Source organism: Paramisgurnus dabryanus, chromosome 14 (assembly GCF_030506205.2).
Source record: "Paramisgurnus dabryanus chromosome 14, PD_genome_1.1, whole genome shotgun sequence".
NCBI classification, from domain to species: Eukaryota; Metazoa; Chordata; class Actinopteri; order Cypriniformes; family Cobitidae; genus Paramisgurnus; species Paramisgurnus dabryanus.
In genome coordinates, this window is record NC_133350.1 from 14,695,374 (window position 1) to 14,707,694 (window position 12,321).

At 35.8% G+C, this 12,321-nt stretch overlaps 2 protein-coding genes across 3 annotated transcripts in view; one reads left to right on the top strand and one right to left on the bottom strand.

The window, feature by feature from the left end:
- tbce (tubulin folding cofactor E) overlaps nucleotides 1–12,321 on the top strand; it is an 89,968-nt gene that overhangs the window by 46,366 nt on the left and 31,281 nt on the right. The window lies entirely within an intron of this gene.
- ero1b (endoplasmic reticulum oxidoreductase 1 beta) lies at nucleotides 16–12,197 on the bottom strand. 2 transcript variants are annotated; one of them, XM_073811874.1, is made up of 16 exons: nucleotides 11,790–12,197; nucleotides 10,557–10,676; nucleotides 9,845–9,928; nucleotides 9,686–9,727; nucleotides 8,964–9,046; nucleotides 8,803–8,876; nucleotides 8,609–8,729; nucleotides 7,385–7,440; nucleotides 7,289–7,300; nucleotides 7,112–7,138; nucleotides 6,625–6,717; nucleotides 5,443–5,689; nucleotides 4,329–4,398; nucleotides 3,906–3,992; nucleotides 3,697–3,830; nucleotides 16–2,151 (listed from the first exon to the last, which is right to left on the bottom strand). In XM_073811874.1, exons 1-16 carry the CDS (start codon nucleotides 11,997–11,999, stop codon nucleotides 2,091–2,093), a joined length of 1,521 nt encoding a protein of 506 aa, XP_073667975.1. In that variant the 5' UTR covers nucleotides 12,000–12,197; the 3' UTR covers nucleotides 16–2,090. The 2 variants fall into 2 exon arrangements, with proteins under 2 accessions (XP_073667975.1, XP_065115330.1); XM_065259258.2 differs by lacking the exon at nucleotides 11,790–12,197 and adding an exon at nucleotides 10,965–11,166 and having other exon boundaries at nucleotides 7,394–7,440.

Consider the following 12,321-nt stretch of genomic DNA (forward strand, 5'->3'; position numbering starts at 1 on the left):
ACAAAAACTCTGTGATCAACAACCAGATCGATTTATTCCTGTTTAAATAAATATTCTGGACAAAAACACACAGTATAGAAGCATCTTAATCTTTTATAACTTGGCCTGAAAAAACGTCCTTTTAAAATCACATTAAACAGGCAATGAACGTCTTGATGGTTGTTAAAGGCAGATGAATGTTTCTGAGCAAACGGCAATCCAGGATGACATCTTCCAGTGAGGCTGATTCAGAAGATCGCAGGTTTATGATTAAATCCTATTTTCAGATTTCAATATAACCCCAAAAACTGTGCATTGCCATCAACATGTCTGTATTTGATTCTTTATAATGCATCTGAACCATGCATGAGATTTACCACTTATACAGAAACATGTTGATGCTCCTCTGATGGACAACATCGGCCAAATCCAAATATATATATATATATATAAAAATGTCATCTATCATAACCAGTGTCAATTCAGCCTGTAGTTCCTACAGTAATGTGAGAATCATAAGAGAAGTAGACACAAGCAGGTTTACAGTATTTTACTGTATGTCGGCTCTATTAAGGCAGATGGACGTGTTGATAAAAGTGCTCACTTCAACACACACACAAATAGCTGCTTTACTTAACTTTAAACAGACATTAGATCGGAATCAATTATTTAAGTCTGAAGAAGGCAAAGAATAAACAGACAGAAAAGAAAAATGCACATAAATGCATGAACAGTAAAGCAAGTCTGAGCTTCAGTGTTCAGTGATCTCACAACACACAAACACACAACACTAATAAAAATAAAGAAACACATCTTTATGTTGAAGTCAGATGTGTACGCTGAAATAAAAACATCAAGATGACGTTTGCAGAGACGAGAATAATTTCAAGAGATATTCTTTGAAGCAGATGTACTATAAATACAGTACTTCAAATCACTTCATCAAAATAAAAATCTAATTCTGTTCTTTTTTTGGCTTTGCATATGAATTTCTCTACATGGACGTCTCTGTCAGTCAGGACTAAATGCAGAAATGTTATTGCTTGTCATTTGTTGCTTGTACTTGTAACAGTTCAAAGCTACATATATTTCATTCAAGTAAACGTTAAATCAAAAAGGAAAATTATGGAATCATTTACATCATCTTACTACAATCATTTAAAGGGATAGTTCACCCAAAAATTCTGTCATCATTTACTTACTCTCATGTTATGTTGTTGCAAACCTGTATTAATTTCTTTGTTTTGATGAACATGGAGGAAATTATTTTGAGGAATCTTTGTCCCCAAAACTACCATGAGCCCCATTCACTTCCATAGTATTATTTCTTCGATAGAAGTGAATGGGGCTCATGATCAGTTTGGTTACAAACATTCCTTAAAATATCTTCCTTCGTTATCATAAAAAAAAATGTAAACAGGTTTGTAACTATATGTGAGTAAAAAATGACAAAAATGTCATTTTTGGGTGAACTATCCCTTTAAGTTTTTTTTTAACCCTGTGTCACTTTCTTCCATTGGACAAATCAGTGACCATAGTTTATCATAAATGTTAGGTCACATGACACCTGAAAACCAATGGCATTCGTCATTCTTGATTCTCAATCCATTAAACTGTTTATCTGAATATGAGACCAGTAAAGAAGTAAATGACAAAACTTTTATCTTTCATTCTATGGTCCCATAGTCAGAAAAGTCTTTAGGAATGTCTATACAAGATAAACACACACCACACTTCCATTATTACTAATCAACCTCCTGAAGCTCAAAAATAATAAAACTACAGTTGTATTTAGCTGAAACACAAACGTAGAAAATAAACATAAAAATGCAAAATCAGTCTGAACATGAGAAATTAACATACATGCCTTTAGTCAAAATCTTTTTTTCTGAAGTTTTAAGAGCAGGAAGCCGAGATCTTGCACGTCTCATAAGTGGTGTTTTGGGTGATCTGTATGTTTTGTACTGTTGAAGCATGAAAGCTTGAGATGTGATCTAATGAGAAGGTTTCTGCTGAACATCAATCCAGCAGTACCTGAGAGAGAGAGGCCTTATTCTGGGGAAGATAAGACTATTGCAGAGTCCAATGGGCCGGTGCCACCTGAAGATGTGTTACCTATGATCCTTCAGAAGAGTCCGGAAGTTGTGTAACTCTTTTATACTGGTGGAGAGTCTGGAGCGAGAGACAACAGGAGAGAGTTAAGAGAGAGATCAGGATTTTAACTTCAGGGCTCTTATGTCATATTTATATTCATATTATATATATGTCATATAATATATATATATATATACACATGTTTCTTAAACACATAAATGAATGTGTGTGTATTTATATATACATAATAATTACACACACTTGTATATTATGCTAAAAATCACTTTTATTTTGTATGCGATTAATCGCGATTAATCTTTTCCCAGCACTAAAATATATACATATGATTATTTCATTAACGTTTTTATTAAACAAACAATACAGATATCTTAAGGTTTATATTTTGGCGGCATAACAATTAACCGCAACTAATGATTTGCAGAATAAAAGTTTTTGTTTTTCATATATGTGTGTACTGTGTATAATAATTATGTGTATATAAATATTTCCATGAATACATTTAGGAAATATTTTTTCTTAAAATTATACATGCATGTGTGTGTGTGTGTGTGTGTGTGTGTGTGTCACACACATAATTATTATACACAATACACACACGCATGCACACATAAATGATATAAACAAAAACTTTTGTTCTGCAAACGATTAGTTGTGATTAATCATTATTTATATTTCATTCCTATTCAAGCCATACATTTAATACAAATATAAGACAATTATTCTGAATCCTATGTAAATTAATTCTTGTTTTAACAAATAAACGTATACTTTGTTTCAAAAGTGTCAGATAAAGAGTCTGTGCATTGTTTTGGATGACGTGATCAAAGAGATAAGACACAGACGAACCTGCTCGACCAGAATCAGCTCAATGTCGGTCATTTTCGAATGCTTGCAGTAAAAAGAAAATGTTGTGCAAAATGGTGTCTTGCGCACTAAATGAACACAACTGCCTACTCCGCAATGACATAATTTTCGCTGTGCGCACCACAGCGCTCATGCAGACACGTCAAGTATAAACAAGGTATTAGAAGTTCATACAGGAATAAATTCAAACTTCCGAAAATGTTTTAAAGTAGGGGACGGGGTGCACCGATAAATGCCGATATACACTAATAATACGTGGCCGATAAATATTCTGAATCGCACAGAAGATATTTTTCACAGCTATTTCATGTACTACAGCTTTTGATCAGTAAGTCCTTATCGATCTGAAATCACTGTTAGTTTGAGTCGTTTATAACATGCATTTGAAAAAGCAACACTCGTCAAACATAAGCATTAATAAATATTCTTTATTATCTCGAAAATACCTGAAAAGATTTGAAGAACAGCAATATAAATATATCTTTAAGTCTTTCCTGGAGCTGCGTGTCATAGCTGCGTGTGTATGGTTCTTCTTCTACAGTGCATATGGAGTGCGAGAGCGCCCTCTGGCTTTTGAATGTAGAGGCATTTCACCGTATTTCATTGAAAAGCACAGCAAGCATCATCGGCCGATATATCGGTGCACCCCTATTTTAAAGTTTGAAACCTCAACACACTACGATCATTCTCTAATAAAATCTGATTTAAATTGAAAGCAAGAGGACAAGTGTCAATCACCTTGTGAATCCGTTGAGCAGAGCCACAATTTCCTGGCGTGTGAGCTGAAAGCCTTGCGATGGGCTGTTTTCTGGAAGATCCTTGATCTCTTTCTCAGAGAAGAGAATCCTCAGAGCTGTGCCCAGACCCTGTGTCTGATATCAACACCGGCATTCAGCACATTTAACTTACACACTTCACTAACTATGTAAAAGACTTCAAGTGTTTACCTGCAACTTCCCCCAAAGTCGACATTTATTACAGCCGACACAGTCCATGATACGAGAGATGTTTTTAAAATGTAGACGAAACTCCTCCTAAACAAGAAAATTAATGAATTGAAAGTAAAATATAATATAATATACACAATGCATACTCATGCTTTTATTGTTTGTGGTTCATTATCAATGCATGATATTTCAAAAAGAAATAATGAAATCTGATATCATCAAGACCTTTTATATTTGTTATACAGAGACACTTTCACCATCAAATCAATTTTCATCCAACAAGACAGACCTGACTTTACCAGATCAGTTTAATCATAATGAAACTAACTTAAACTTCCTGTGTAACACACATAAAAGTTTCTGTTCTTCAGTAAGAGAGCAGAAGAGGATTGAGAGAAGATGAGAGGCTTTAGTAAAGTTCACCTTTAATATCTTTGCATCCATTTTGTGACCTGCAAACATGGAGCTCTCATCAAAATGCATGGGGAACGCTCTGCAGATATAAACACACATAAACAAACAGTTACCTGTACCCTGACAATGTCTAAACTTTATTATAGGTGATAATAATGAAAATAAGGTAAGGATTTCATTCAATACCTTTAGTTTACCAGGTTAAAGCATCATTATATAATGATGAGATCACAAGCATTAAAGGATTATTCCACTGAATAATTTACACACCCAAATGTCATCCAAGATGTTTCCGTCTTTCTTTGTTCAATCGAGAAGAAATTAAGATTTTTGAGAAAAACAGTCCAGGATTATTTTCCATATAGACGACTTTAATGGACCCCAACAGTTTACAGTTTCAACACAGCTTCAAAGGCTCTAAACCATCACAACATAGACCATCCTCATTTTCACCAGAAAATAATAAATATGTTCTTTTAAAAAGCAATTTCTTGTCTTGCACTAGCCGTGTGACGTGTTACATATGTGAAACACACACTTGTGGATATTTTAAACAATAAACTGACACAAAGACATTAATTAGTATCATTCCACATAAAACAACATCTGAATGCTCCTCTTTCGCCACGCTTTTAAACACTGGAGCAAGCGGTAGTTTCACATACGTCATGTTGGCACATCACCCAGCTAGTGCAAGACGAGAAGTTGTGGTTTAAAAGTACTTTAACATTTTTTTTTTATGTGAAAGTGCTGATGGTTTCTCTAGATAAGACCCTTATGTCTCGGTTGGAATCATCTTTAAAGCTGCATTGAAACTGTAAACTGTTGAGGTCCACTATATGAAGAAAAATCCTGCAATGTTTTCCTAAAAAAAAAAATGTTTTTTCTTGACTGAATAAAGAAAGACAAACATCTTAGATGACATGGGGGTGAATCAGTATTTTTTTATGAAGTTAACTCAGTCAATTTTAAATATATCAAGGTTATATTTTCACAGAATGTTCTTTACATCACAGACTGGGTCACAATTACACAAAATCAATCTAACAAAGCATTATGGTGTTATAATCTCTGGAGTATTGTAATGTTTGGTGAATGTAATCTGTGTGTACAGATGTCTCACTTGGTCTCATTGAGAAAATCCAGCAGTAGTTCTTTAGTTAGCGTGTCCTCTTCTGTGTTTCCAGTGTACAGGTTAATGAAGGAGCGCTCGAAGTACGGAGCGACTTTAGAGAGCGCTCTTAACTCGATCAGGTAGAGAAAGTAAAGATTTTTCAGTCTGCGCGTGCCTTCACTCTTCGTCTCTGCCGGGTCGAACCGTTGCTTAAACTCCTGGACATTTGGACCCCAAACTGGTTTCCCCCAACCCTCTACAATTACACAGAAATTAAAAATTATCCATGAGATGCATTGAACTATTACATGTATATATACTCATGGGTGATACCTTAAGCACACACATACATGACACTATAACCATTTTCAAAAAAGCAGAAAAATGACTTTGGACAGCAGATCTACATGCAATTATATGCAATATTTGTACACAATGTGAAATTGAAAATCTGTCTGTTAAGTCGTATTCAGACGGTGATTGCAAGGTATTTTCATCATTTACAGGGGCTAGTCAGTGATTTTATTCCCGTCCGAATCAATTAGTCTGTTTTTCTTTGACTTCCCACGTAAAAATTCCCAAACATGTAAATTGCTGTCTGAATCCAGATCCCTGAGTTTATAAAAGGGGATCAATGTAAAAAGTAATTCTGCACTTCCTTTTAGACCACTGAAAACCACCGTATGGTCACGTACATTATATTTATTCTGCATCAGTGAAGCGTCTTTCTTTGCGAGAATTTTAAACATTGACACCTAACTGAAATAATGAGAAGTATGGGCACAATCTTTCATAGGTCTTCTACAGCGAATGGGAGGTGACATAAAAAAAGAGAAAAACAAAAATCACGAAAACCTTTAAAATGTCTATTATTAGCAGCAACAGGAGCTAAATACAATTATAAAATGTATTTAATTACACAACAGTACTCCATATACAATAATCAAGTATCCGAGTCATGTGAATGATCGTGTAATTAACCACACGTGCAACACCACCGCAAATTTATCTTCATCAAATGCATGAGTTTTATCACCAAAGAGGCATGCACATATTTTTACAGTCATCCTCATGAGAAACAACTACCGTCTGAATAGTGCTTTAGATTGCTTTGGTGCAGTCCACTTATAAATGATATTATTGTGCATTATCGCTCAACGCTCTGTATAAAGACAAACTCTGAGTGTTTACCGTCCAGCAGATATTCAGCACACAGATGGATGTTGATGCTGCTGTGAAGGCCGGATATCAGACGGTAAAAAACTCTTTTCTCCAAACACAGACCTGCATAAATAGACACGGCTTTACAACAACATTCAAACACTACATTTGTGTGTATTTGAGTACAAATGCAAATGGCTCTGCATTTATTTGGATACTAGATCAGATAAAAAAGAACCTGCGTCTATTTCTGTAATGAATTGTGTAAGCTATTTTTAAGCGCTGTGTGTATATGCGACTGGTGAGTTGCTGTCATTTCTACTAAAGCTCAGTATAACAGTCAGACATATTAAAAAACAAAGCTCATATATGATGTCTCTGTGTGTGAAATAAATCCACTTCAAGTGGAAAAAGATGAAAGTATATCAGTGCACAAAACATCATTGACAGACACACAAAGCTGTGGAATATTTCTGTTTCTATTTGACTCATGATGTTGATTAAAACTTCAAATTACCTTCCAGCCATGTGTAGAAGCCTTCACCTGTGACAACACAACAACTGTGAGTAAACACTGAAAACACTTTACACTAATCTGAGAACAGTTAAAACACTGAACCCAGATCAGTGCCTCTGCTGAACAATCATTTGTGCTAACAATGCAAGACAGAAGATACTAAACAAACAAACTCACCATCATCATCACCTGATCAGAGAAAAAGAGACAAAACAGATCTCATGTTACACAAAGAGACTAATAATAGACATACAGAAACATAACTAAATAAACCAAACACACCTCGAACAGGAGCCAACGGATTGAGGGGACGATACACCGACCTCGGTCTGAAAAAATAAATCAAACTAAATGAGCTTCAGACAACAACACTGTGTGAATGTGTTTATATCACTGCACTTCAGAGGAAAACATCCAGGAGAGATTTTAATCTGTGAATATTTAAACATTAAACAATTACATTAACCAATGCAGGATTAGGGTATATGTTAGATTTAGGTTTAAGGGCTTTTAAAAATCTCTTTTCAAACTATTATTTCCCACTAATTTGATGGGTGAAAAATAGTTAGGGTTTGACTAAAGAGTAATTTGGGTTAAAGAGTTTCTTTGATTAAAACGTTAATCAGGACCAAAAAAAACGAGAGTTTAATGCTATTTCATGCATTTTGACACAGTTTAAGAGATGTAATCCTGTGTTAAACAAATGCAAAGTGTCAAAAAAGCATCCAGCATGTTTCTACACCTCCTCTTTCCTACAAGTTTCGGAATTTTTTTTAACATGGGTACCCGTTACGTATCAGTGACCCCTTATTCCTTTTATGGGCAATTCCCCCAGAAAACCACGCCCACATGTCAATCAGAGTGAGGACGCTCATTAGCATTGTTGTTCCTTCCAGTAGAAGTCACAGACATCACTGCACACAACAGCTTTGTTTTATATTAAAAACTCAACAATGGCCGAAAGAAGAAGAAGTGTGTTTTTGCATGTAAGCAAAAGAAAGCCTTGTTCATCCTTCTAAGTAAGCCAGCATCATGGAAACAATGGATATAGTTTGTTTATCCGAAGTTGCAGTGGAGTAGTGGAGTGTGTGTTTGTTTAACACTGGATTTCATTGAAATGGGGCGTTTCCAACCGTGTCATGGGTCGCAGGCGGTAAGTAAAACTGCATCAAATGTCTATGTTTTGCTGGCAATCGGCACATAAGTGCATATAAAGTAAACGACACGAATATGAATCATTAGTTGTCCAGAGATAGTGGGATAAAGTTTTGTGTGGTGCTTGCGACTCGCTCCTCTCGCTGGATGACTCCGGGATTTTGTGATTTTCTGGAAACAATCGCTAGAGCGGATCTGTCCGAAGGATTTTCAAAGATATGAAAGATGTCTATCGGTACTCAAGATTAACATGAGATGACAGGAACAGCTTGTGTTGTGTGAGCTTTAACATTTGAATGAATGATAATGTAGGATTTGTGTAAGTGTGTGTGTGTATCTCACTTGAAACAGTTCTCCTCATAAATGCTGTTCCAGACTCTCCAGGCTGAAGGACCTTTATATCCGGTGTATCGCTCTGGGTTCAGCAGTAGATCCACATACTGAGACTCAGGAGACATTTCATCTAAACACAAACAAACACAGATCTGTTACTCGTCTGATCGATCACAGTGAACGTTTAGTGAAGATCAACTCACCGTCCAGAGCACAGAAATGATCCTGAGCATCATCATGGTTAGCCCAGTCAGCAAACGCCTCTTTACTCTGATTACTGCATGACAACACAACATGTGTGTGAGTTTAAAGACATATGTGAACTGTGATGTCTACACAATAAGTTTGTGTTTGTGTGTTTTACCTGAGTGTGCTGTTGATGGCACCCAGCTCATGAGCCTGTTCACACTCGGTCACATCATTTATGTTGTTGGCAGCTTTAGAAAACTACAAAATAAAGCAAAAGTACACACACATTCAAAGTAGAAACTACAGGATAATGAATCATGGGTAATGTGCACACGTTCTTCATATGTAAAAGAATCTGTTTTCATGTAAATTAGCATGATCTCTTATTGGATTCTGCTAACAATCCAAACAAATATTTGATCAATGTATAATATGTGCAGGGACATTTCACTTAATATTTTTGACAGAGGTGGCATTTAGAGGCTTTTGCATTTGAGCTCCTCATATGTCTCAAACAAACTCAATGTGCAGCTGTGTTCTGTCAGTTAGTTAAGGGAAGGTTCAATGGTTTCTACACAGATGTTGTTGAGATCTCTCCTCTATCTGCAGCGTAAATGCACAAAGCAAACTAAAAATAACCAGCGTCACTATTATCAGACACGTATGGCAGAACTGAGGGCACATTAACAAACTCGGCAGATAGTGCTGACTCAGTCTTCTGATCCATTACACAAAACTTCAGACCTTCAGCAAACAAAACGCACTTAATGTCCCACCATCAGCCACCCGTACCATCTCCACTAAAACACATTCAGTCCTAAAGTTACATTATAAAAGATAAACACAAAATGTTTACAAACGCAAAAACATATTGAACTGCGTGTCAAAGTCTCTCACCTTGTTATAGTTGCCGGATTTGATCCCCACTGGAAGTTTACTCTAAAAGACAAAATAAAAATATCTACATAAACTACATATAAAAGCACATGAACTGCACCGAGTGCTTTTCTGTTTTGTTGGCATATGTTTTGGAAAGGGTTAGTGTTGAACTCTGACCTCTGGGCATGGCTCTACTTGACAATCTTTAATAGAGCATTGGCCGTCATCGGGCCAAAATGGACACGGACGCTTCAGGTTCACCTGTAAATAAAGACAACGTTGACTTTCTGTTAGTTAACCGAAATAAAACACATGGACTGTTTGAATGACAGCAGGAGTATATAAAAAATATGATTAAATTACGTAAAAAAATAATTAAAACAATAAAGAGGTACTAATAATACACAATAAAGTATTTCTTATTATTTTCTGCTATAAATCCAGTCAATTAAAACGCTAAGATTTTAAAGAGTCTGTAAACAGCTGGTTAAATACTCAAACGTGGCCAGAGAAGATTCACATCAGCAAAGTTCTCAGATTGTATGACTTAATAACTTATATTATAAAGTTATAGTTAACTATTATAACGTATAATATTAACTTTCAAGGCATTTATCAGAAATCACTTAAAAGAAAATAACAAGTTCATCTTCAAGAACACATAAACTTACTCTGTTTGCTTTAAGTAACAAACATATGTATGCGCTATGCTAAATAATACTGCATACATACACCACAAAAAAAAACAGTAAAGCTGATTAAAATGATAATGTTTATCTATTTTATTAGATTTTTTATATAACACACGTTTACTGTGACCATTTTCAGCAGATCAAATACTAAATCAACCTTTTTAGCTGGTGAAGATACCTCGCTTGGATAAATGTACCTTGTAGTATCGAAAGAAATCTCTTTCTGTGAGTTTTCGAATGCGAGGATAAATTTTGAAGTTGTTGAAGAAGTCGATGCTCTCAATATCACAGAAACAGTCGTCCAATATACCTGTTAACTAAAAGATAAGAAGGGATATTTTAATAATGTAAAGTAAAGTTACTTACCAGACAGCTGGTACAAACTAAAATCTTCACACCAGATACTATCACTAAATCACTTTCATGGCACTGTGATCATAACACCTGCATGTCTGGCTTTGAACACTCTTACATAAACATGAACTTAAATAAATGTTTAAAGCAAAATCACAGAATATTTAAATAACCTAAAGCTTAAAAGATATAAATAGAAGACAACCACACTTCAACAATTAATTTAGTTGTTATAAAACTTCCCATCTGACCTGTTCTGAATCTAAAAGTGAAAATAATCCAAGTGCATATAGAAACACTTCCAAAAACCAGCATCTATTTCCGGCCATTCGTGCACAGATGCAAAACTTTGTGTTTCTATGTTGAGCAGGTGAGTTTGCAGCAGTTGGTGCAGCTCATGCAGTGTGCATCACTGAGCTTATTCTCATTAAGGAGAGACACTGCTAGAGATGAGCTGTCAAACTCAACCAACTACCGCGTGGAAATTCAGCCTCGTAGCCACGCCTCCAAACACAGAGGCGTCATCAATAGACCTCCCTCCCATGCGACGCGCTGTAGTTTTTTACGAACGCACTTAGAACTGAAGAGAACGGAGGGGAAGCGGCGTAAAACTACAAATCCCATACTCCCGTTCTCGAGAGCGGTGCTCCTGAACCAATGAGGTAACACCACGCTGAATAACAGCAGGTTGGCTTTCGACACCGATGTAATGTTGCAAAAACATACCGTTGATATTTTGAAAGCATTTTTAGAAATAACTGCAATCTGAAATCGTGATTTTTTTGTGTGTTAAATACTACAGAAATGATCCCAGCCACACAGATTGTGCAGATAAGTGTTTTACAATATAATTTGTGGTATGAATAAAACATAAGAAGAGGGATGTTTGTGACTGATGAACATCTATCACTTTGACAGAAAAACTAAACGAGGAAAATCAGCAGAAAACTGCGGACGTGGTGACGTCACACTGGCGCGACAGTAGAACATGCCAGAAATGCATCAAAAATAGAAAATATTTACATTAACAACAGTGTGTTTTTATTCAGAACTTTGGGAAGGTAAAATGAACTTACATGACACAAGCAGTTTTGGTCCTGGCTGTCTAAAGTCTCTCTGTACACAGACTGCTGCTGATGGCTTTTGCTCTTCGGGTTGTTTTGAAACCATCCCCAACTGAAATTACTGAAAAATAAACTGAGCAAAATCAAAAGCCCGGGAATTTGTATCGTGTGTTTTAACATCACTAATGCGTGTTGAAACACAAACAGATGATGAAAAAACATCAAACTTCCTGTTTTGCTAAACGCGACAATTTCCGAATAAATGTTTTAATTTAAACATCAGCTATGTACTGCATATCCATTACAAAGAAAAACTAATATCTTATGAAAAACATCAAACGCTGTAAATTGTGCAAAATGCGACATCGACATCAAGAGGAAACCATCCAGAGAACGGGGGCGTGTCTAAACGCAGGGTATTTATAGGTGGGCGGGGTATGAACGTGATTGACAGACGTTTGCATGAAGCGAAGATTTAAATGTTCTACTTATCTGCCTACTAATAGGGCAACATTAAATTTTTTACATGGTTTGTAATTGTCCT